The 20,419-nt window shown below is 57.2% G+C and overlaps 1 protein-coding gene across 1 annotated transcript in view; it reads right to left on the reverse strand.

The window, feature by feature from the left end:
- Positions 1-3,959: 3,959 nt before the first annotated feature.
- CRHR1 (corticotropin releasing hormone receptor 1) overlaps positions 3,960-20,419 on the reverse strand; it is a 29,867-nt gene continuing 13,407 nt past the window's right edge. Inside the window, exons 4-12 of the mRNA XM_081804790.1 lie at positions 14,316-14,422; positions 13,493-13,613; positions 13,111-13,264; positions 12,764-12,824; positions 10,633-10,705; positions 10,376-10,461; positions 10,036-10,171; positions 9,817-9,858; positions 3,960-9,112 (exon numbers count right to left, since the gene is read on the reverse strand). Coding sequence (XP_081660916.1) covers positions 8,972-9,112; positions 9,817-9,858; positions 10,036-10,171; positions 10,376-10,461; positions 10,633-10,705; positions 12,764-12,824; positions 13,111-13,264; positions 13,493-13,613; positions 14,316-14,422 — 921 coding nt within the window. The 3' untranslated portion in view covers positions 3,960-8,971. The remainder of the gene's footprint in view (positions 9,113-9,816; positions 9,859-10,035; positions 10,172-10,375; positions 10,462-10,632; positions 10,706-12,763; positions 12,825-13,110; positions 13,265-13,492; positions 13,614-14,315; positions 14,423-20,419) is intronic.

Below are 20,419 nucleotides of genomic sequence, written 5' to 3' on the forward strand. Positions count from 1 at the left end.
CCAGACATGAATTCTGGACCAACTTTGACCCTTACGGACTGGGTAACTGGGCAGATGCTTCTCCTTTCTGCACCTCTGTTTCTTCAGCCGCCAAGAAATGAGAACACTGGACCAGAGGGTTTCTTTTTTTCTTTTTTTTTTTTTAAGATTTTATTTATTTATTTGAGAGAGAGAATGAGAGAGAGCACATGAGGGGGGGGAGGGTCAGAGGGAGAAGCAGACTCCCTGCTGAGCAGGGAGCCTGATGTGGGACTCGATCCTGGGACTCCAGGATCATGACCTGAGCCGAAGGCAGTCGCTTAACCAACTGAGCCACCCAGGCATCCCTAGACCAGAGGGTTTCTGAGGCCCCTGGGAGCCCTGGCCTCAGTGACCTTGCAAACTTTTATTGAGCACTTACTAAGTGCCACATACTTAATCTGTACGCATCACATCCTTGCAGGGAGGTATTACTATATCCAGCTGGTCTGAGGCTGCATGGCGTCCTCCAAAATCCATGCTCCAAGTGACACGTGACCAGAATTTCATTTCTAGCTTCCCTTGGAGTTAGGAAAGGCCATATGGTCAAGTCCTTGCCAATGGAATTGAGCAGAAACGATGTGAGCCCCTCAGGAGCCTGGACAGAGATCATGAGGCTCCTCGTTTGTCTCTTCCCTTCTCACAAATCAGTCATGGGAAGGCCATTGACTATGGTGAGGAGGACATAGTCCTAAGGGATGGAAAGAGAGAAAGGAAAGGAAACAGGACCCTGGATATCTGCACAGAGCAGTGGTATGGGATGCTCACCACGGACTCTTGGACACATTATCTTCCTTAAGCCCTCGGCTCATTGTGGGTCTCTTTGTTATAGCGGCTTTACCTTACCTGAACACCCCCACTTCATGGGTGAGTAAACCTGAGCTCAGAGAAGCCCACCCCACAGGCCTCGGATCTAGCTCCCACACTGACCCCTCCCTTAGGCCTCGACCTGTCCAGGGAGCTGCCCGGCTCTTTGACTGCAGAAGGCCTCTTGGCCATGCAGCTCTGCCCCCTGCCTGGAGGCCTCGCCCGCTGCTTATTCTCATCCTTCAGGCCTGCACCCCAATGTTCTCTCCACCACCGTGGCCAGGAGCAAACAGGCCCCCTTCTTAGCATTCATGATCACAACTCAGGTCTTTGCTTATGTGTTTCCTGGTCTATTTTCTGTGTCTCCCTGGTCGAGTTCCATGAGGACAGAGACCTTGTTCCTCTCTCTGCTGCTCTCAGATTCTGGAATAGCAAATGACACTCAGAAAATACATGTGGGATGTGTGCATGAATGACCCTGCTTTTCAGTAGGAGGAACTGAGGCCCCGGGCAGTGAAGAGACTTTTCCAAGGTGACACGTGAGTGGTAGAGACGAGATGGAAACCCAGGCTGTTGGGCGGAAGATCTTATGGCTAACGCTGCCGTGCTCTCACATTGTGCTCAGGGGATGGTGGCCGGCCCGCTTGTCCCAGATGACTGGGACTGGCTAGCAGATGGGTGTGTTGAAAAAAATCGCTTGAAGATGGGACTCATTAAAAATTCACCCCCATACTTTACCTTTGGTATTTAGAGGTGAGAACTTTGGAAGATAATAGTGTCATGAGGGTGGAGCCCTCAGGAATGGGATTGGTTTCCTTATAAGAGACACAGGAGAGATGATCTCCCTCTCCAACTCATGAGGATCCAGCCTGATGGCGGCTGTCTGCAAACCAGGGAGAGAGCTCTCATGAGGAATGCACTCAGCTGGCACCTTGATCTCATACTTCCCAACCTCTCGGAACTGTGTGAACTTGTACTTGTTGTTTAAGCCCCTGGTTTATTTGTTATACAGCCCATGCTGACTGAGACAAAGTCCAGAATCAAGGTGTTGGCAGGGCCCTGCTCCCTCCAAGACTCTGGGTAGGACCCTTCCCCATGTCCTTCCTCACCCCTTCCTCATTTGGGTGGTGGCTGGCAATCCTTGGTGTCCCTTAGCTGCGGCCACATCCCTCACATCTCTGCCTCTGCTGTCACGGGGCCTTCTCCCTCGTACTGCATTGGGGCCCATCCGGTGACTTCATCTTAACATGGTTACATCTGCAAAGACCTCATTTCCAATAAGGTCACATTTACAGTCCTGGAGTTTAGAACTCCAACATATTTTTAGGAACACAATTCAACTTAGAAAACACATTTTATTTTCACTTTCACAGAGCATCCAGTCACTGATCTCCTTAAGGCGTCTGCTTTGATTACGGGTCCATTCCCTGGAGTTCCGAGTCGCCTTCCTTGTAAAATCCACACTGATGAGACACCATCCGTAACACCAAGCTTTGGGTTCTTTGTGGGGGCGAGGAGAGGGCCAGCTTCAAGGACCTTGCAAAGTGGTTGGCAACTAGAACCACGTGGACTCTGCCAATCTCTTCCCACCCAGGTATTTCCATTTGTCTCACCCCCACCTGAGTTGAAAGCTAATTGTTTGTGTGACTCAGATTGTATCTTTCAACTGAGTTTTCGGAAGAGACAACATTTCTCCTTGTTTGTGCAATTCTGTTTCATCCATGGCTATAACATTTAATTCAATTACAAACAGTAATTGCAATGACAAGGTAACTGTCAAAAATACGTTAGGGAACAGAGCCAGCAGACTGGTGAGCGTACCCTCAGCTGATGCGGGGACATGTGGCAGGGCCTGGGGACTGGGGAAGGCTGCCCACCGCTCCTTCCGTGGGCTCCCATGGAAGCAAGACCTCTCTGCATTCCGGCACCTAGATCCGAGCACGGCAGGGCAGCTGGCCAGCCCCTTCCTGAGTGCTGTGATAAGAAAATTCTGTCTGGGCTCCTGGGTGGCTCAGTTGGTTAAGCGACTGCCTTCGGCTCAGGTCATGATCCCAGGGTCCTGGGATCGAGTCCCACATCGGGCTCCTGGCTCAGCGGGAAGCCTGCTTCTCCCTCTCCCACTCCCCCTGCTTGTGTTCCTGCTCTGGCTGTCTCTTTCTCTGTCAAATAAATAAATAAATAAAATCTTTAAAAAAAAAAAAGAAAATTCTGTCTGGACCCCCGCTGATGTTCAGCTTAGACCCTCACTCCGGGCCCCACCCTCCCAACACAGGGAGTCTTGGATCTCTTAAAAACTGACCAGCACACCCACTGAGGTGGCTGTGGTTGAAAACACCAGTAGTAACAAGTTCTGGTGAAAATGTGGAGAAATTGGAACTCTCCTACGTTGCTGGTGGGCATGTAGAATGGTGCGCCGCCCATAGAAAGCCATTTGGTGGGTCCTCCGTAAGTGAAACGTATGACCCAGCAATTCCATCCCCGGAGTACATAACAAAAGGATTGAAAACAGGTGTTCAAAAAAAAAAAAAACTTGTATGTGAATATTCATAGCAGCACTTTTCACAATAACATGGACTAGGCGGAAAGAACCCAAGTGCCTTCAGCGGATGAATGGATAGTGTGGGCTCTATACGACAGAATGTCATTCAGCCATAAGAAGGAACGAAGTTCTGACACCTGCTATGATGTGGATGAATCTTGAAAACATTGTGCTAAGTGAAAGAAACCAGACACAAAAGGACAGATATTGTATGGTTCTACTTTTATGAAATATCCAGATTAGGGAAAGCTACAGAGACAGAAAGCAGGTTCCTGGTGGCTGGAGGCTAGGAAGGTGGGATGGGGAGTGACGGCTTAATGGGAATGGGGTTTCCATTAGGGTGATGAAAAAGTTCTGGAACTAGACCACTCTATGCCCCTATTTGGGGTTCAGAAACACAGGCTCCCCCAAAAGAGCCTGCTCCCGCCCTTCCTCCTTGATCTACTTTTGGGTTTCTGGTGTCCTGGCTCAAAGAATTCTCTTTAGGCTCACTCCCTCTGAGGCCCTTCCTGGGACCTGGCTCACTGAAGGCTTTTGGGTGTCTATCCAATCGCTGTTTCCCCAGATCCTCCCAACCCCCCCACCCCACAGCCCTGGAGCTGCTCCTCTCTCTGGCTGTTTGCAGGGGGCGCCCCGCACAATTCCCTGGAAGGCGCGGTCACTCAAGTGGCTGATGCTGGCCAGGGGCGATGTCTCTGCCTTTTGTTTGGGGACCTAGGGAACACCTGGAGCATTTATCTTTATCCACTCAGGGCAGCAAGGACAGCTGACTTCGCAGAGCAGGCCTTAGCCCAGTGTGGCTGCTCAGGAAGGGTGGGGAAGGCGCCCAGCTTACCTGGCCCACTCACTGCCCTCACTTCCTGGCCCAGCGCTGTCCTAGATGCATGTTCTAGAGATGGTACAGACACTGAGAAGGGACTGGATCCCCATCTGCTTCCTCCCCAACTACCGCAGTAATGAAGGCGAGTCTACCTCCACGTCATCCCCTGCCCTAGCTGGGCGCCCGCTCCACTCTCCCAGTCTCCTCTTGGTACGCTGAGCACACGGCCCCCACCCCTGCTTCTGCCCCCACCTGCCTTGGCCCAGTAGGCAATGAGGCTGGGCAGCAGGCATCTGTCCAGGACCCCTCGGAGGGGCACTGGGAGTGGGTGGCAGTCTGGTGGCCGAAGGTGGTCTCTGGAGTTATCTCCAAACAATGATCTCATTGACGTTTCCAACACACGTAGAGCTTTGAAAAATATACGTGGTGCAGGCCTGTCTTGAGCCCGAGCCTGACCAGCTGGATCTGCAGAGGTTGGCGGGCTGTACAAGGTAGGGATAGCAGGCAGTGCTCTGGCATGAGACAGCCACAGGGCTGGGGCACTCGGAGGCTGGGCCGGGCTCAGGAGTGGGCTCCCTAGCACCCACGTTTTGTAGGGGCCAACTTCTACATCCAGCTTTGTGTCTGCACGCTGTTGGTCCACAAACTAGGGAAACCGAGGAAAATATGTAGGGAGGGTATTGGAGGGAACTGTGGGACAGAGCTCCTGCTGCATAGGGTTAAACACGGAAGAGGCTGAGTGAGGCCAGCCTGGGCTCGCATCCAGCCATGCCACTGCTGGGTGCCCTGGGGCAGGCCTTGTACCCTCTCTGTGCCTCCCTTTCCCCATCTGTTAAGTGGGGATAACAGCCCCTGCCTCACAGGGTGGTATGAAGAGCAGGTGGGGGGCTTGGCTGTGCCTGGCACCTAGTAAGCACTCAATCAATGATAGTATTGCTGGTGTTGAAATGCAGAGACCAGCTCCCGTTTCTCTTTGGACTGAGGGTGGGCAGTCGAGTTTGAAGTCAGGGGGCTCTATGAGATGATCCTGAGAGATCCTTGAGCTGGGGGCTGATGACCCCCCTACCTGGGCTGAGCAGAGCCTGGGTGGGTGCAGGGAGACCCACAGAAGCTTCTGGTGGCCTGGACTGCACTGTTTGCAGTTAAGTATCATTTTAAGGAGTGGAGGGGTAGAGGATGTTGGGAAGGAGGGGAGTGCGTACTAGGAATCAGGATGGACGTACAGAACCCTCACTGCTTCCCCCAGCTGAGCTCAGCAACTGGACACTGGCCTTGCCATCTTTGGGCTGGTCCCATCTTCACCTGGGACTTGTCCCCAACCAGACAAGGCCTGGCTGAGGCCTCCTGCTGCCCCCTCCCCCCAGAGCTGCTCTATCTGTCCTGGCCTCCTGAAACCCAAGCCCAGTGCCTGCAGCCCACTGAGGGGGTGGAAAGAGCCCTGAGCCTTTGATCTCAGAGGGATCACCAGGCCTCAGTTTCTTTGGCTGTAAAATGGGATGGTTCCTGCCTCCATGAGTTACTTGAGGATTAGATAATAAATGCTAAAAAGGATTTTGCTGATTGCAAAGCAGTTTACAAAGCCCACAATTAAGGTATTATTATCTGGATTCTAAAACCTCCCTCCCTCCCTAGCACGTGTTTTTCCCGCATCTGACTCCCTCCCCAGTCCTATCCCAGGGCATCTGACCCAGTAGCGGCAGCAGGACTGAGGAGGCCTGGAGGGGAAACTGAGGGCCCCAGGGTAGGGGCCATGTTGTCACACTCAGATGGAGGGGCCTGAACTAGAAAACCAAAACCCCACAGGGCGGTTTTTCCTCCATCTGTGCCCACGAAGGAGGGTCCCAGGGAGAAATGGGCTCGGGTGGGATACTCCAGAGACCACAGCCTCTGGGTGCGACGTGGAGAAGAGCTCTCCCAGGCTTGAGGGAGGGGCTGGTCCTGCAGTGACCCCCCCACACACACCCTGCAGCTGCCGGGCCTCTCCCCCGGTGTAGTGACGCGTGTATCCATCCGATCATCACACCCCCGCTCACTCCCAAAGGACTTCTTCCCACCCAGTCCATAAACTGAACCCCAGGGCACAGTGACCCTCAGAAACTGCATCTGGGGGCCCATCTTCACCCTGGTCCCTGAGCCATGGGCTGCGGAAGGGTGAAACTCTGGGCTCCTGCCTGTGGCAGAGGAGATACAGTTCTTTGGGACCTGGATGTTCCTGAAGCAGCCCCTCCTCCCTTCAGTCTCTGAATGGGAGGCATCCTGAGGCTCACTGGGACCAGCTCGTGCCTGCCCGGGGCCCCCGAGCAGCTTCTCTGATGACTGTCAGCCTCGCCTTGGAGGTGGCCTCTGATGGCCCTCCAGAGCTGGTGGCTTCACAGCTGGCTGCTGGGACTCGTCTTGGGGGTGCTGCTCCTCTCTGCCCCTTGTGCTGAGCCTGGCAGGGCTGATTGCACAGCAGGTGCCTGGAGGGGGCCCAGGAGGCACCAGCAGGAAAGGGGGCGGTGCCCCAGCTCGGCCCCCCAGGACCTCTTCGCCATGCAACCTCTTTCCAATGTCCCCCGCTCCTCCCAGGCTCTTCCATCCTTGGGGAGCCCCCGCCCCCACAGCCCAGCTTGTGCAGGAGAAGCTTTGCTTTCTCACTTCTTTGCTGGGTGAAAGGCAGAGTTGGGAAAGATGTCTCGATCCTGGGCACTTTTGGTCCCTCCGGTTTGACACGTCCCTCTCTGGGACTTCTCCCTCACCCCCCACTTGTTCCGGAGGCTGTCAGCCTATCTCTGTCCTGGTGCCTCTGGTCCCCTCCCTGCGTCCCTGGTCCGAGACCCAGGAGTGAGAGCCAGGCTGCCCTGTCCCTGGGTGCCAGGGCGGAGTTTCTGTGTCCCACCCTCTCTCCTGCCCCGGGAGCTGGTGCGGGCTGCCTTCCACAGCATGCTGCAGCGCCCAAGCCTTCTCTCCTGGTCTTGGGGCCCGTGTGGCTGCGGGAAGTGCACCCGGGAGCAGTCTTCCTCCCTTGTGTCCCCTGGGGTGGGCTGAAGGCTGGGTGTGCCCCACTCCAACTCCCCAAGCCTCTGCAGTAGGATTATGCTCCGGCTGTCTCCCGCAGTGGCTGTGAGGTGGGCATCCTCCACTCCGCTGCCTCCCTTTCCTGGCCTCGTGCCCCCACCCGCTTCCTGTGCTCCCTTTCCCTGAATTGGTTCTGGAAACCTTGTCTCTGGGTCTGTTTCTGGGGATCTCAAGCCGAGACAGTGTCAAGGCCTCCCTAACTACCTCCTGCTCCCAGCTCGGCCCCTCCCTTGGGGCTGGGACACATTCCTGTCCGGTCCCATTGCCACACCTTGGCTCAAGCTGTCCCCATAGCCCCCGCTCCATCCACAGCGTCCTTGGCCAGCACTGTTCACACATGGCCCTTCTCTCCCCACGACTCCCCCCTTCTTTAAGAGCCGTCTTTGTCAGCTGGGTCCGCAGACCCATGCCCCCAGTTGCTCACCTCGCACCCCATCTGGATGGGTGTGGGTGGTGTCAGGTTTCCCAGCCACACGTAGGCCCCAAAGACTGAAAAGCGGCCTCCATTTCTCTGTGTGCTCCCCACCCAGCCCCGCACAGTCCAGGCCTTCACAGATGCTGGTTATTTACAGCAGCCTCCCCCCCAGAGCTGACACCCTTATCTCCGAAAGCCCGGCTCCACTGGCCCAGTACCTCCAGCCACGGGAGGGTCCGGGGGGGCTCGCTGGTTGCCCTAAGAGCCAGCTGTCCTGCTCCAGGACACTCAGGCAGAGAGGGGCCAAGTGCCCTGCCCCTTCTCCTACCTTCGATTAGCTAATCATGCTGCCCCAGAGGCCATCCAGGGGACCACAAACTCCCTGCGACCAGCAGAGAGGCTGCCCCGGAGGCCAGACCACTGAAGCCAGCAGGCAGGGGGGCCCTGAGTATTCTCTGCCCCCTGAAAGGGAGACTGGCTTTGTCTGGGGCACACCCTGGTTCTTGCTCACAGGACACTCCGTCTCCCTCCGACCCCCATCTTCCCACACAGGGGGAGACATCAGGGACAGGAGGTGACAGAAAGCAGGGTGTGATATTGTGGGTGGTTAAGGAGGGGGAGCCTGAGTGGCCTGCAGGGGAGTAAAGGTCCAAGGGTGCAAGGCAGCAAGACAGGGCGTTTCTGATGGCAGTGCCACAGATGAAATCACGGTGGCTTGGGAGGATTTCTTGTGGTGTGTCCTGTGATCTGATGATGTCACCTGATTTCTAATGACCTTGCCTGGGGCTTCTAGCAACCTGGCCTTGGCTCCCATTGGTACTGGAAAGCGTTGCCAACACCCGGAGGCATCACCACGGTGATGCTGACACCAGAGTTTCCCATGATGCCCCTAGGACAGCGACTGGCACCCCCCGGGGCTGAGAACAGGCCCCAGGTCTCCGGTGGGCTGGCCGTCTTGTGCTCTGGGAGAAGACACCTCTCGGAGGGACCCATGTGCTGCTTCGGATTTCCAGCTGGCCATTTCCACTCCATTCTCATTCCATCTCCAGGGAAGACTGGGGCACGGGGGAAGCCAGAGGCCCTGGACCCAGACCAATCCTAGAGATTATTTCCCGTTCATCCCGTGGCCCAGATCGTGGCTGCTCTCACAGGCCTCGAACTCCTGCTCAGCCGGGGGTCGGGTGTGGGGTGGGTGCCCAGGCTGTCAGCGCCAGCAGCTTCTGGGGATACAGAGTGTGGGAAGGGGCTGCTCCCCTCCACAGACAGGGCAGCTGGCCAAGCCTGGAGCCCATCTTCCAGTCGCTGGCCCGCCAGCTCAGACCGCCGTGGACTGCTTGATGCTGTGGAAGCTGACCCGGGTCGGGGAGGTGGGGATGGACATGGCGCGGGCCACGCGGGCACGGATCGAGTGCTTGTCCTGCCATCGATGCCACCTCTTCCGGATGGCCGAGCGGACCTGCGGGCACGGAGCAGAGCATGATGTCTGAGCCCGGGGGCCACCGCAAGCAGCTGTACTTGTGAGCAGTGCGCAGGTGTGCAGCGCGCAGGTGTGTAGTGCGCAGGTGTGCAGTGCGCAGGTGTGAGATACACGGGTGTGCAGCGCGCAGGTGTGTAGTGCGCAGGTGTGCAGTGCGCAGGTGTGCAGCGCACAGGTGTGAGATGCACAGGGCGCCGAGCAGCAGGCGGTGACATTCACATCGTCAACATTGTTTATTTGCATATTTGTTAGGATGATTTTTCTCAAGTGTTCTGAGAAGGGGTGCTTTCTCCCCATCCACACAAAGGCAAAGGCATCAACCGCCTTTGCCATGAAGAATTCCTACCGTCAGCACAAATGCATGCCCTGCCCAAGGGCTCAGCCCTTCCTGGTTTCAACAAGCCTTTTCATAGACTCATTGATGAGACTGAAGCCCAGGCTTCTGACCCCCTCCCCCACCCCCGTGCCAACTGTCCATGAGAGCAAAGGAGTGGGCTTGCCACTATAGGAACATGTGGGTGGATGGCAGGGACCTTCCTGGGGCTCCCAGCAGCATCCCCATTAGAGACTTGGGGGCAGGGAGGAGAGAACTGGCGTGTGGAGGGCAGGAGGAGGCTACAGACAATCGCAGGTCCCAGGAGGCCCCCCCACCATGCTGGGCTCTGGGGCCCCGGCGTCCTTACCTCACTGTTGAGGAAACAGTAGAATACAGACACGAAGAAGCCCTGGGGTGGACAGAGAAGGTGGGTCAAGGGACAGGGGCAGCTGTGGCCCTACCTAGCCTCCGGGCCACCCCCTTCCTCTCCACAGCCTCCTGCCCCTCCGGGCCCCTGCCTGGAAGAATCCCACCCAAGGGGGGATGGGGGACAGCCAGGGCCAGAGTGAGGGGTGGGCGGCGGTACCTGGAAGGATTCCAGGAAGGAGTTGAAGTAGATGAAGATGACCCGGGAGACCTCGTCCTCCCCAGGGTTCACGAAGAACAGCATGTACGTGATGCCCAGGAGGGGAAGCAGCACCAGAGTGGCCTTCACAGCCTTCCTGAGGTGGGGCGGGGTGGGGAGGCCCAGAGTCACGGCCCACCCCAGGAGGGGGGAAGAGGGCCGGGCCTGGGGGGAGGGGTGCCAGGTCCCCAGAATGTCTGAGATGGGGAGCTGGGGTTTTCAGGAGGGGCTGTCGGACCTGTGTCCGAGGTTGGGATCTCTGGAGCCCCCGTGGTTGGGGGAGGGAGGCGAGCTGGGTTACCTGTACTGAATGGTCTCAGATGTGGTGGACGCCCGGAGTTTGGTCATGAGAATGCGGACGATGTTGAAAAGGAAGATAAAATTGATCTGTAATTAGAGCACACAGTGGGATGGTGTGGGCGTGCTTGTGTGGACAAGATGCTGGAGGCAGGCGGGGTGGACAGGGCAGGGCCTCGGTCTGCATGGGGACCCTGTCGGTCCACAGGAGACACTGACTGTCCCCCTCTGCTGCCCGCTCCCCTCCACCCAGGTTCTTACCAGCAGGACCAAGATCATGGGGCCCTGGTAGATGTAGTCAGTATATACCCCAGGCCTTTTGCCAAACCAGCACCTAGAAAGCCACAGAGGGGAAGTAAGTGGGGAGGTCACCTGGGTCCAGTTCAGCAGCATGGGGAAGGGCAGTGCTTGGCCAGGGCAGGACTGGGGCCAGAAGCCAGGAGCTGGGTATCTCAATTCCAACCCCGGCAGAAGACCAAGATCCCACCACAATGCCTCAGTTATTCATCTGCAGAATGGGCAGACAGCACCCCGTATTAGGAGATGTAAAGCTGGAAGCAGGCAATGTGGCAGGGAGGGGGGGTTGTGGAAACAACCCCTGAGTGGAACAGGCCAGGGCTCAGCACACCACTGCTCTCCTGGGGCCCCACTGGGGCTCTGGCACCAGCCCCATCCTGGTGCCTGGTGCCCGTCACGCAGTGGGCCCCCGGCAGCCAGCGATCTCTGAATCCCTTATTTGCAGCCCGAATGACCCCCAGGCCGAGATTCCACAGGTTTCACCTGTTTGAGAGCCAGAACTGCTTTTCATTTTCTTGAGTTTCCCTCCAGCAATCTCTTGGGGGATCTGGGGCGTGGGTTGGGATGGGGCACATGGAAAGTCCCATGTCCTTGTGCAGAGAAATGGCCCCCAGGGGATGCAGACCCACAGTGCTTAGAAACTGAGATTTTTATGTGAAACCTCTTGACTTTTTAAAAGGTTTGAAATGGATTGCAGGTTTCAAAAAACACCATGTAGGCCAAATACGAGCTAGACCCCAGGTCGAGTCCTTAACCCCCGGGTCTTCTTTCTGGTGTCTCACACCTGGATCCCTTATGCTGCAGTGTCAGCACCTTACCACTAGATGGGGCTCCAGAGCCGCTCAGACAGACTTAAGATAGGCGCCCTTTACCCTCCGAGACACACTGGGCAGCTTTTTGAAACCTGCTCTTCCTGTCCTCCCCTGTACTCACTTGCACACCTGCAGGACAGGCACCATTGCCCAGGGTTTACGATGCTCCTGTGCCAGGACCCAACATCCCGGGCATGACTCCCAAGCCCCCAGTGGTTTCTGGCAGCTGGCCGCCCTCCCCTACCCCGTCGGCTGTGCCAATGCAGAGCAAGCCAGCAGGGCCAGAGTCAGGAAGGATCAGCCAGGCAAATATGAATATCATTTTCCAGGCTCCTTGTCGAGCCCAGTGAGGTTGTGGCGGCCCCCTCCCCTCTATGGGGGTGGGGAGCAATTGTCATTGTGACGGAGGCCACTTGGAACCCCACTTAGACAGCGGGTTCCTGAAAATGCTTTGGCACCTCCCCGGCTGTCTGTATCCACATTTTCTGCCTTTCTCTCAGTGATTCTCAGTCTTAGCAGCTAAAAATCACGGTGCCCGGGGCACACTCCAGACCAATTACGTCCCTCTCTTGGAAGGTCAAGCTTGGGCTTTGGTGTTTTCTAAAGCTTCCTGGGTGATTCTAATGTGAGCCAAGGCTAAGACCCACTACAGTAGAAATCTAATTTTCAGGAGCAATTGGGAATACCCGAGACCAAAGTCACTTCAGGACTTCAGAGCTGGAAGGACTCTATGAGATCATCAGGATTCATTTCTATTAAATCCATAGAACCTTTTGTAAAACAAATCTTAATATTCATAGAAAACATTTATATGGCCTTTACTATGTGCCAGACACTCTTTTAAAGGCTTACTACTTATGAACTCCTGTCATCCCCACAAAAACCCTCTGTGGGAGGCAGTTTTACTGGGATGCCCATTTTACAGATGAGGAAACTGAGGCACACCATAGTAACTAGCCCGAGGTCATAGAACTACTTAATGATGGGTCCATGGTTCAGAACCTGGGCCGTCTGTCTCCAGACACTGTCAGTAACGCTTATGCTGTTCATGAAATCCCAAGACAGGTAAAGGAGCCTGGATCTACCTGTCTAGCCAGCCCCACCTCGAGTAGAGCACTGCTGGGGACCCTCAGATCGAGTCCAGCCCTCAGCACCCTCCCCTATATGGATAAAGAAACCATGGCCCGCCAGGGAAGGTGATTTGGCCTAAGGTCCTTGGGGAGCATCAGGCGGAGCTGGGCTGGGAGCCTGGACCTCGGGGCTCAGGGGAGGAGGGGACTTACTTCTCATTGTCATAGTACAGCTTTCCGATGGCCCAGGCCACGATGATGGGGAAAGGCACACCTGGGGAGAGACTGGCTGTCACAGGGCTCATCAGTGGGGTCTGAGGGATGCAAGGTCTGGAGGAGCCTCGTGCGACCCAGAGCCTCGAGGTGGGCACGCGTTCCCCTGGGTAGAGCTCATACTCTCGCATCCAACTTGCTGCACTCCACCCGCAAGTAGGAGCAGAGGGCCGTGGTGCTCACCCCACCCCCGGACCTGGCCCTGAGCTCGCAGGCCCCCTCACCAGCTGGCCAGAGTGTGGGTGCGGAGGGGACAGCCTGGCCGGGGCAGGGGCCAGCGCGCTCACCCCAGCCGATGCAGATGAACATCCACTTGCGCAGCCGGTCGGTGGAGTAGGTGAGCACAATGGCCGTGTGCAGGTAGCAGCCCTCCCCGAACATCCAGAAGAAGTTGGTCACGTGGAAGTAGTTGTAGGCGGCCGTCACCAACCTGCACCAGCCCTACCACCACCCCCCGCCCAGCAGAGATGACACTTAGAAGGGGGGAGGGGGCGTGGCAGCAGCAGCACCCCACCCTGGGTCTGGGGCCTCAGTAGGATGCGCCCCACCCCCGCCAGGGAACCATTCCTGTTTTATTGGGCCTCAAGGCCTGTGCCTGGCCCATTTTCCACCAGGGCCATCCCATCCAGACCCTTCCTCTGACCCTGGAGCTGCCCCTCCAGGACATACCACGTTGCTCTGGTGGACTTCGGGGCTCATGGTGAGCTGGACCACAAACCACGTGGCGTTGCGCAGGATGAAGGCCGAGATAAGGTTCCAGTGGATGATGTTTCTTAGGCACCGGATGCTCCTGGGGGGCAGCAGGGGAGGGTGGGTGATGGAAGCAAGGGAAGGGAAGAGGAGCTGAGGGACGGGCCGCCAGCATCCCTCCAGCCCAGATGGGTTGATGGGGAAACTGAGGGCAGGGCTCACTGGCTAAGTCACACCGGGAGGTGGCAGCAGAACTCTCCTGATGCCCCACAGGGCCCTTCCTCCCGGAGACCCACCCAGACCTAAGCTCTGGTGGCAGGGCCTGCCACACAGTTGATGCTCCAGGGACCAGGGGCTTCTTGCTTACTGGGGATGCCCCTCCTCCCATGGCATCCCTCGTCTCCCTGTAGCTCCCCGCGTGCAGGCCTGACGCTCAGCTCCTACCCCTACCCCTCTTCCTGGCACTGCTGGCTTGCAATAGTGCTGGGCCCACGCAGGTTCGAACCCAAAGGGCTCCACCTTCCCGGCCTCCCAGATGGGTGCATCCCGGCACGGGTGGGGGTGGCACAAGGCGAGCCTGGGCTTCAGCCATCCCCCGTCCCCCTAGCAGTGACTGGGCTGGGGGGCAGCAGTGGCCCTACCAGAGGTTCCAAGGGACCTGGGACTCATCTATCTGTCACCCCCTCCCACTGAGGTGAGGGGGCAGGGGCCCCCCCTTGCCAGCGACCCCTCACCCAGAGCTGCCTCCTGCATCTTCCTTCTCTACCCTGCTCAAGTCCCGGGCCTACACAGCCTTTCTCACCTGAGCCGCAGAAAGAGGACAAAGGCCACCAGGAGGGCCACCAGGGAGATGCAGTGGCCCAGGTAGTTGACGATGACAGCGACATGGTAGTGTACCTTGCTCTTCTTCTGAGGTAGGGGAGAGGGACAGAGGTGAGACTCCCACACAGCGGCACCCCTGCACCCACTGGACGTGTGAGGACAGCCCCCTCGGTGGCGGAGACGGAGTTGGTAATAACAGTAGTTACTCCCCTGCCCGAGCCCCAGCTGTGTGTCGTGCATGTCCCTGGAGCTGTGCCGTCCAATTTGAGACTGTTGTCTGTCTGTCTGTCTGTCCCTGAATCCCACGCCCTGACCACTGCTCCGTCCTGTTGGACAAATACCGGCTACCTCGGGGCTCTGCATCACACAGGGGTGCCCACTCCATGTACACGGCTCTCACACTCACCTTTCCCTTCTGCCCAAACCCCAGGGGGCCATCCAAGGTCCCTCAGCCTCGAACCACCTCTTAACCAGCATGACAGACTGGCGAGGTGCTGAGGCTACAACTGTGTCCCCCACCCCATGATGGGGGACCGGTGGTCCCCAGTGCCCAGCTCTAGGCAGACAGGTCCCGAGAGGGCAGGGCCCACGGAGCCAGAACCGGGCACACAGTGGAACTCCATAACTGTGTGAAGGAAGGGGAAAAGGTTGTTGAAAGCGGCTGGCTTTGCAAAGTGGGGGAGGGGCCCTGTTAGCACCTCCTCCCCTTATCCTTTCAGGGTTCTGGAGTGGGGCCAGGCCATGAGGACACACAGACACTGGCCAGTGGTGAGAAAAGGGTAAGTTCACAAAGGCCTTGTTCAACCTTTCAGGGACACTGAAGAGCGCCTGGCTCTCCATAGAAATTCCTATTGGGATTCCAGAATCCTTGGACGTCAGAACTGGTCCTAAGGATCGAGTCCAGCCCCACTCTTCTTCCAGATGCGGAAACTGAGGCCCAAACTCACTCACCCAAGCTCCAAGGATGTACCTCTGCAGCAGGACGCCGAGCGGGCATCCGAGGAGAGGCCAAGCCCTCCCGCCCCCTGCTCTTCCCAGAGCCCACCACACCCCTTCTGAAGGCACGTCCTCACTGAAGAACCTCTAAGGGACTGATTTTCCTGGCAGAGGCTTTCAGGAACGTGGCAGGAAATCACATTAGCAACTCAGGCTCCGAAGGGTTGAGACCCACTGAGGTGTCAATGGAGGCAGAAAACAGAGAGAGAGAGAGAGAGGGGCGGACAGAGAAGCCATGGTGGAGGGGAGCGGGGGGAGAGGGGAGGGGAAGAAGAGCAGAGGGTATCTATCGCTACCATGCAGATGGGGGAACGGTCTCTGACTGCCTGGCAATAGATGCCAAATCCAAAGACTCCAGAAGATATGCACACATCCAGTCTGTCTGGAGCTGGTACTTAATTTCCTTTCATTACATTTTCTGCAAATCCATGCTGCGAAGCCCCTGGGTAATAACAATGCCTGTGGGTTGGAACAGCGTGATGCCCCAGCTCTGTTCACAGGCGCAGGTGAGCAAGCAGGATGTGCAGGGAACCCCTTCACCACCACATGCCATCAGCCTCCCCCCCCGACCCCCACTGCAGCCTGAGCCTGGGTTGTAGGTTGAGGTGGGACGAGTGGGATTTATTCAGCACCTTCTCTATGCTGGGCACTGTGTCAGGGGCTTTACAGAGGTCGTTGCTTTTCTTTCTCACGACGGCCCTCAGAGACTGTCCTTCTGTCTGTTTTTTCCAGTTGAAGAGGCTGCATAATCGGCCCAAGCTGCCTGGCCAGCTCCTAGACCCCCTCCTCCCATGCCCCCCCCCCCCCAGCCGTGGTGCATTTCTGAGAGACAAGCAGTGCCCAGGATCCTCAGAGGGCTTCTGCAGGGAGCATGGGGGCGAATGAGGGGTTTTCTCCACCGAGGCCAAAAGGGGAGAACTGGGCCGACCCATTCAGGGGGCTGCCTCAGTGTGACTCCTCCAGGTGGAAGGCCCTGGCCGAGCCCAGCCCCTCGTTTGCCACACCAGCCTGGTGCGGTCTGAGAGATGGCAGCCCAGCAGCCCGCGGGGTTACAGTGCCAAGAGCCGGGGGAGACTGCCCAGGACGCGGCGGGGCCACCGCAGGAGATGGCCAGCCACGCTCAAGAGACAGCCCGGCATCCTTGGAGACGGTCAGCAATAGCCTGAGATGAAGAGCCCGCAATATCTTAGGAGCCACCCAGCGACACTCCAAGAGACCCTTCTGACGGCCTGCGAGACGGCCACCGTTAACTGCAGAAGCAGCCGGGACCGCTGAAGGACACATGGACACAGCCAGTCCCTGAGAACCTGACCAGCACTGTCCCTGTTCAGTGTGGAGACCGGCTGGTACCGTGAGGAAGGGGTCACAAGGTGGCTCTGGGTGGAGCCACTCCACCATACTCTCAGTGACCAGGACCCAGTAAGGAATTAGTGCCCGGCCAACTTCAACCAGACTCTGCAAGACACACCTTGTCCCAAGTGGTGGCCGCGTCCAACCTATCCCAATGCCTTTGCAGGATGACTCTGAGTGCTCGCTACGGCCTTCCCCCTGCTCCCGCCCCAGTCTCTCTCCCACCTCTGCCTGTGCCACTCTGTGGCTCTCTCTCTCTCTCTCTCTCTCTCGCGTGCGCGCGCCAGCTGGTTTCCAGAGCTACTCCCTCACCCCACCCGTGGGCACTCCAGCCCCTTACTCCTCCAGGTGTGGTCCCCAGACCAGTGACACCAGCATCACCCGGGAGTTTGCAAGAATCTGAAGCCCTGCCCCAGACCCACTGAGTCTGAACCTTCATTTTAGCCAGAAGCCCCAATGATTCTTAAGCGTTTCAGAAGTTCTGGTACAACCAACACTGCTGTGAGCAGTGAACCCCAGCTCACAAGCCTACACCCCCAGAACCCCTTTCATGTGGCATCAAGGTGTGCCCTCCCAGGAAGTGCCCGGGCTCCCCAGATCAGCAGGTGTGGGGGAGGGAAGCAGAGCATGTATAAGTGTCATGGGAATTGGGGGTGAGTCTGGGCTGTGGGGGCGGGGTGGATGTCACTGCAGGGAAGGGAAACTGTGTCTGGGGGGTGCTGATATGGAGAGTGGGGGCCAGTGCGGCGGGGGGGGTCAGTGCCATTCCCAGGGTTGGGCCATCAACAAGCCAAGCTTCCCAGCTGGGGGCTTGTCCCCTGGTGGTGGTGGCCGTAGGCAGTCTCCTCCCTGGCCTGGCCTCTGGGCGCCCTCACGAGTCCCATTTCATGGGGCAGCCCTTCTTCAAATCCATTATCTGCAATCCCCTGGGGCACTGGTGCTTAATTAGGGCTTAGCCCAGGCCCCAGAGCTGAGAAATCAGCTGCTCCGTTAATTGGAGACTTCTCTTCCTCTTCTTGATAGCTCAGGAGTGGATGGGGCATCTTGAGAGTGGGGAGGGGTCTGGCTAGAGGCTAGAGGCTGGCAGAAGGGAATGGCATTTTCAGTAATTAAATTAATTGATTACCCAGAGTGCCAGGCAGCCGGGCTGGCAGGGGCTGCCTGGGAAAGGGGTGGGTGGCAGCCCCCACCGAGTCGGTAAGCAGAGGAAGGGGGTGCCCGTGTTACCTGGTCTCCTCATCAACAACCCCCCACCCCCCAGGTGTACCCTACAACCTCCCCTGACCCCTGGTGAGAGGAGAGGCAGAGGGATGGCGAATGGATGGAGCGCCCTCCACAGACCAAGACACAAGCGGACGTGACCCTCTCTCTCTGGGCCCTTTTACAGACGAGGAAGCTGGGCCTTGGTGAGGCTAAGTTGCCCACCCAGGGTCACACAGAACATGTGCTGGAACCAGAATCCAAACTGCAAACCAGCCGCCTCCTAAGCCCATGCTGTTCCTGTTATCCTGCCAAAGAGGGGACTGATGAGAAGCTGGTGTTCCCCAATCCTCCTTCTCCCCCTAACCCCACTGGTAGAGAGAGGGAGAGATCCCTGTCATGGCAAAAGGGGTGGGAGCTACAGGGTGGTGTCCCCCATCAGCCAACTAGAAGGATGGGGCTTCAATTAGAGCAGGAGGGATTTGGGTGGACCGTGAACTTCCTCTGACATTCAGGGGGCTCCATGCAGGGGGAAGGCAGGGAGCAGCTGTGGCCCTCCAGCTTTTCTCCTTTTCAAGAAGGCGACAGACGTCGGGCGCCTGGGTGGCTCAGTTGGTTAAGCGACTGCCTTCGGCTCAGGTCGTGATCCCGGAGTCCTGGGATCGAGTCCCGCATCGGGCTCCTGGCTCGGCGGGGAGCCTGCTTCTCCTTCTGACCCTATCCCCTCTCATGCTGTTTCTCTCTCTCTCTCTCTCAAATAAATAAATAAATAAATAAATAAATAAATAAAAAAAAACAAAAAAAAAAAAAAAAGAAGGCGACAGACGTCTCCTCCTCGGGGGTCGGGGGAGGGCAATTTGTTTTAAGCCAGGAGGCTGGCCTGACCTGCAGTTGGAGATACACCATTGCCTCAGGCTCTGCACACCCAGCAGGACAAGGTGGGGTGCACTGGAGGGCTGAAGACTTCTTGCCTTGACCGTGCCTCCCCCATACCTTCTCCCCATGGGTGTGAGCTGTGGTCTAAGTTGTCCACAGCACTGACCTCGCTTTCTGCCTCGTCTCCTGGGTGCCAGGTAAGGAGCTCCCCATCAGGCTGAGTGGTCTTCTTGCCCAACCCCGCCCCAGATCTTCTGGCCCAATTATGTTTCTTGACCCCACTTTCCTCCCTCAGTCCCCCCCAGGGGTGGGGGTGCCCTCATCTGCAACCCCAGGACTTCCCAGGCTGGCTCACTATGTGGGTGCTTAGCACCCTGCTCAGGTCAGGGGGGCCGGGCCAACCCACCATGGCCTGTGGGGGACCACGAGACTGGCCTGTGAGTGGAGATACCAGCAAACCTCTCTCCGGCATCCCTAGTAACTCACCCTGCCAAAGCAGCCCCACCAGAGAACGTGCCATTCTTCTAAGCTAAACTGTGCCCTATGTCTGCAGCTTCAGGAAGGAGACAGCAGAGTCCCAGTGGCTCAGTGACAAGAAGCCAGGCAGCCTGGGGAAGGGGGTCACCAAAGCACCCAGGGCCGGGTGAGTGCAAGGTGGGGAAAGCCGTTCTTCCTCCACCAACCTCACTTCCCACTGAGCACCTGGTGGGGGGCAGAAGCAAGCCTCCACTCCAAAGCCCAGGTTCTAGGCTCTGACTCTCTCTGGCTGTGTAACCTTGCGTGAGCCACTCCCCCTTTCTGGGCCTCAGTCTCCCCACCTGCAAGGTGAATGGGTTGCACTAAATCAGAGTTATTCACTCCCCCCACCCCCATCAGAAGGTCCCCTGGGACTCTGTACATCCTCCTTGGAGATTTTGATTTATCGGGTGTTGGACGAAGCCCTGGGGCCTATATTTGAACAAGTGCTCTGTGTGGCTCTTATTACCAGGCAGATTAAGCGAGGATGGAGGGTCTCCAAGGTCCCTTCCAATTTAGATCTTTTAAGCGCTGGAATTCTCAGGACGGTGTGGATCCGCCCCCTTCCTCCATTGCCCAGATGCCTGGAGCCCTCACACAGCCTGGGGTGTCCTCCCGTCTGTCCTTTGCTGTCTGCTCACTCATTTTTCCAGCTCCATGACCCTCTCCTTCCTCAGCACCTACTGAAAGGGTGCGTGGAGATGGAGGGGAGGGGGCACGGAGGACGGAGGCAGCAGCAACACCAGATACACCCGTGCCTCTGCCAAATGCCACCCTGAAGAGATTATTCATTGCGGCGCTGTTAGTAATAACCAGACTGAGGATAAAGATTGGTTAAATAAACGACGGCACATTTTGCACAATGTGGTATTACGCAAATGTAAAAAAGAATGAAGAGGCTCTTTATGTACTGATAGGGAACAGTCTCTAAGACGTTGGGTCGTATGCAAAAATCAAGGTGTCAGACAGTGTGGAGAACATGCAACATTTGGATTAAAGCAAAAAAGAGTATCTCTGTATGTAATTACTCACATACGCAGACAATGTCTCTGGAAGAACACCTAAGAAACTGGCCTTGCCTCTGGGGAGGGAACCCAGTGGCCGGGACAGGGCGGGAAGGAGACTTCTCTGTGTTCCCATTTGTAC

This window comes from Leptonychotes weddellii, chromosome 15 (genome assembly GCF_054177405.1).
Source record: "Leptonychotes weddellii isolate Sample4059 chromosome 15, ASM5417740v2, whole genome shotgun sequence".
NCBI lineage: Eukaryota > Metazoa > Chordata > Mammalia > Carnivora > Phocidae > Leptonychotes > Leptonychotes weddellii.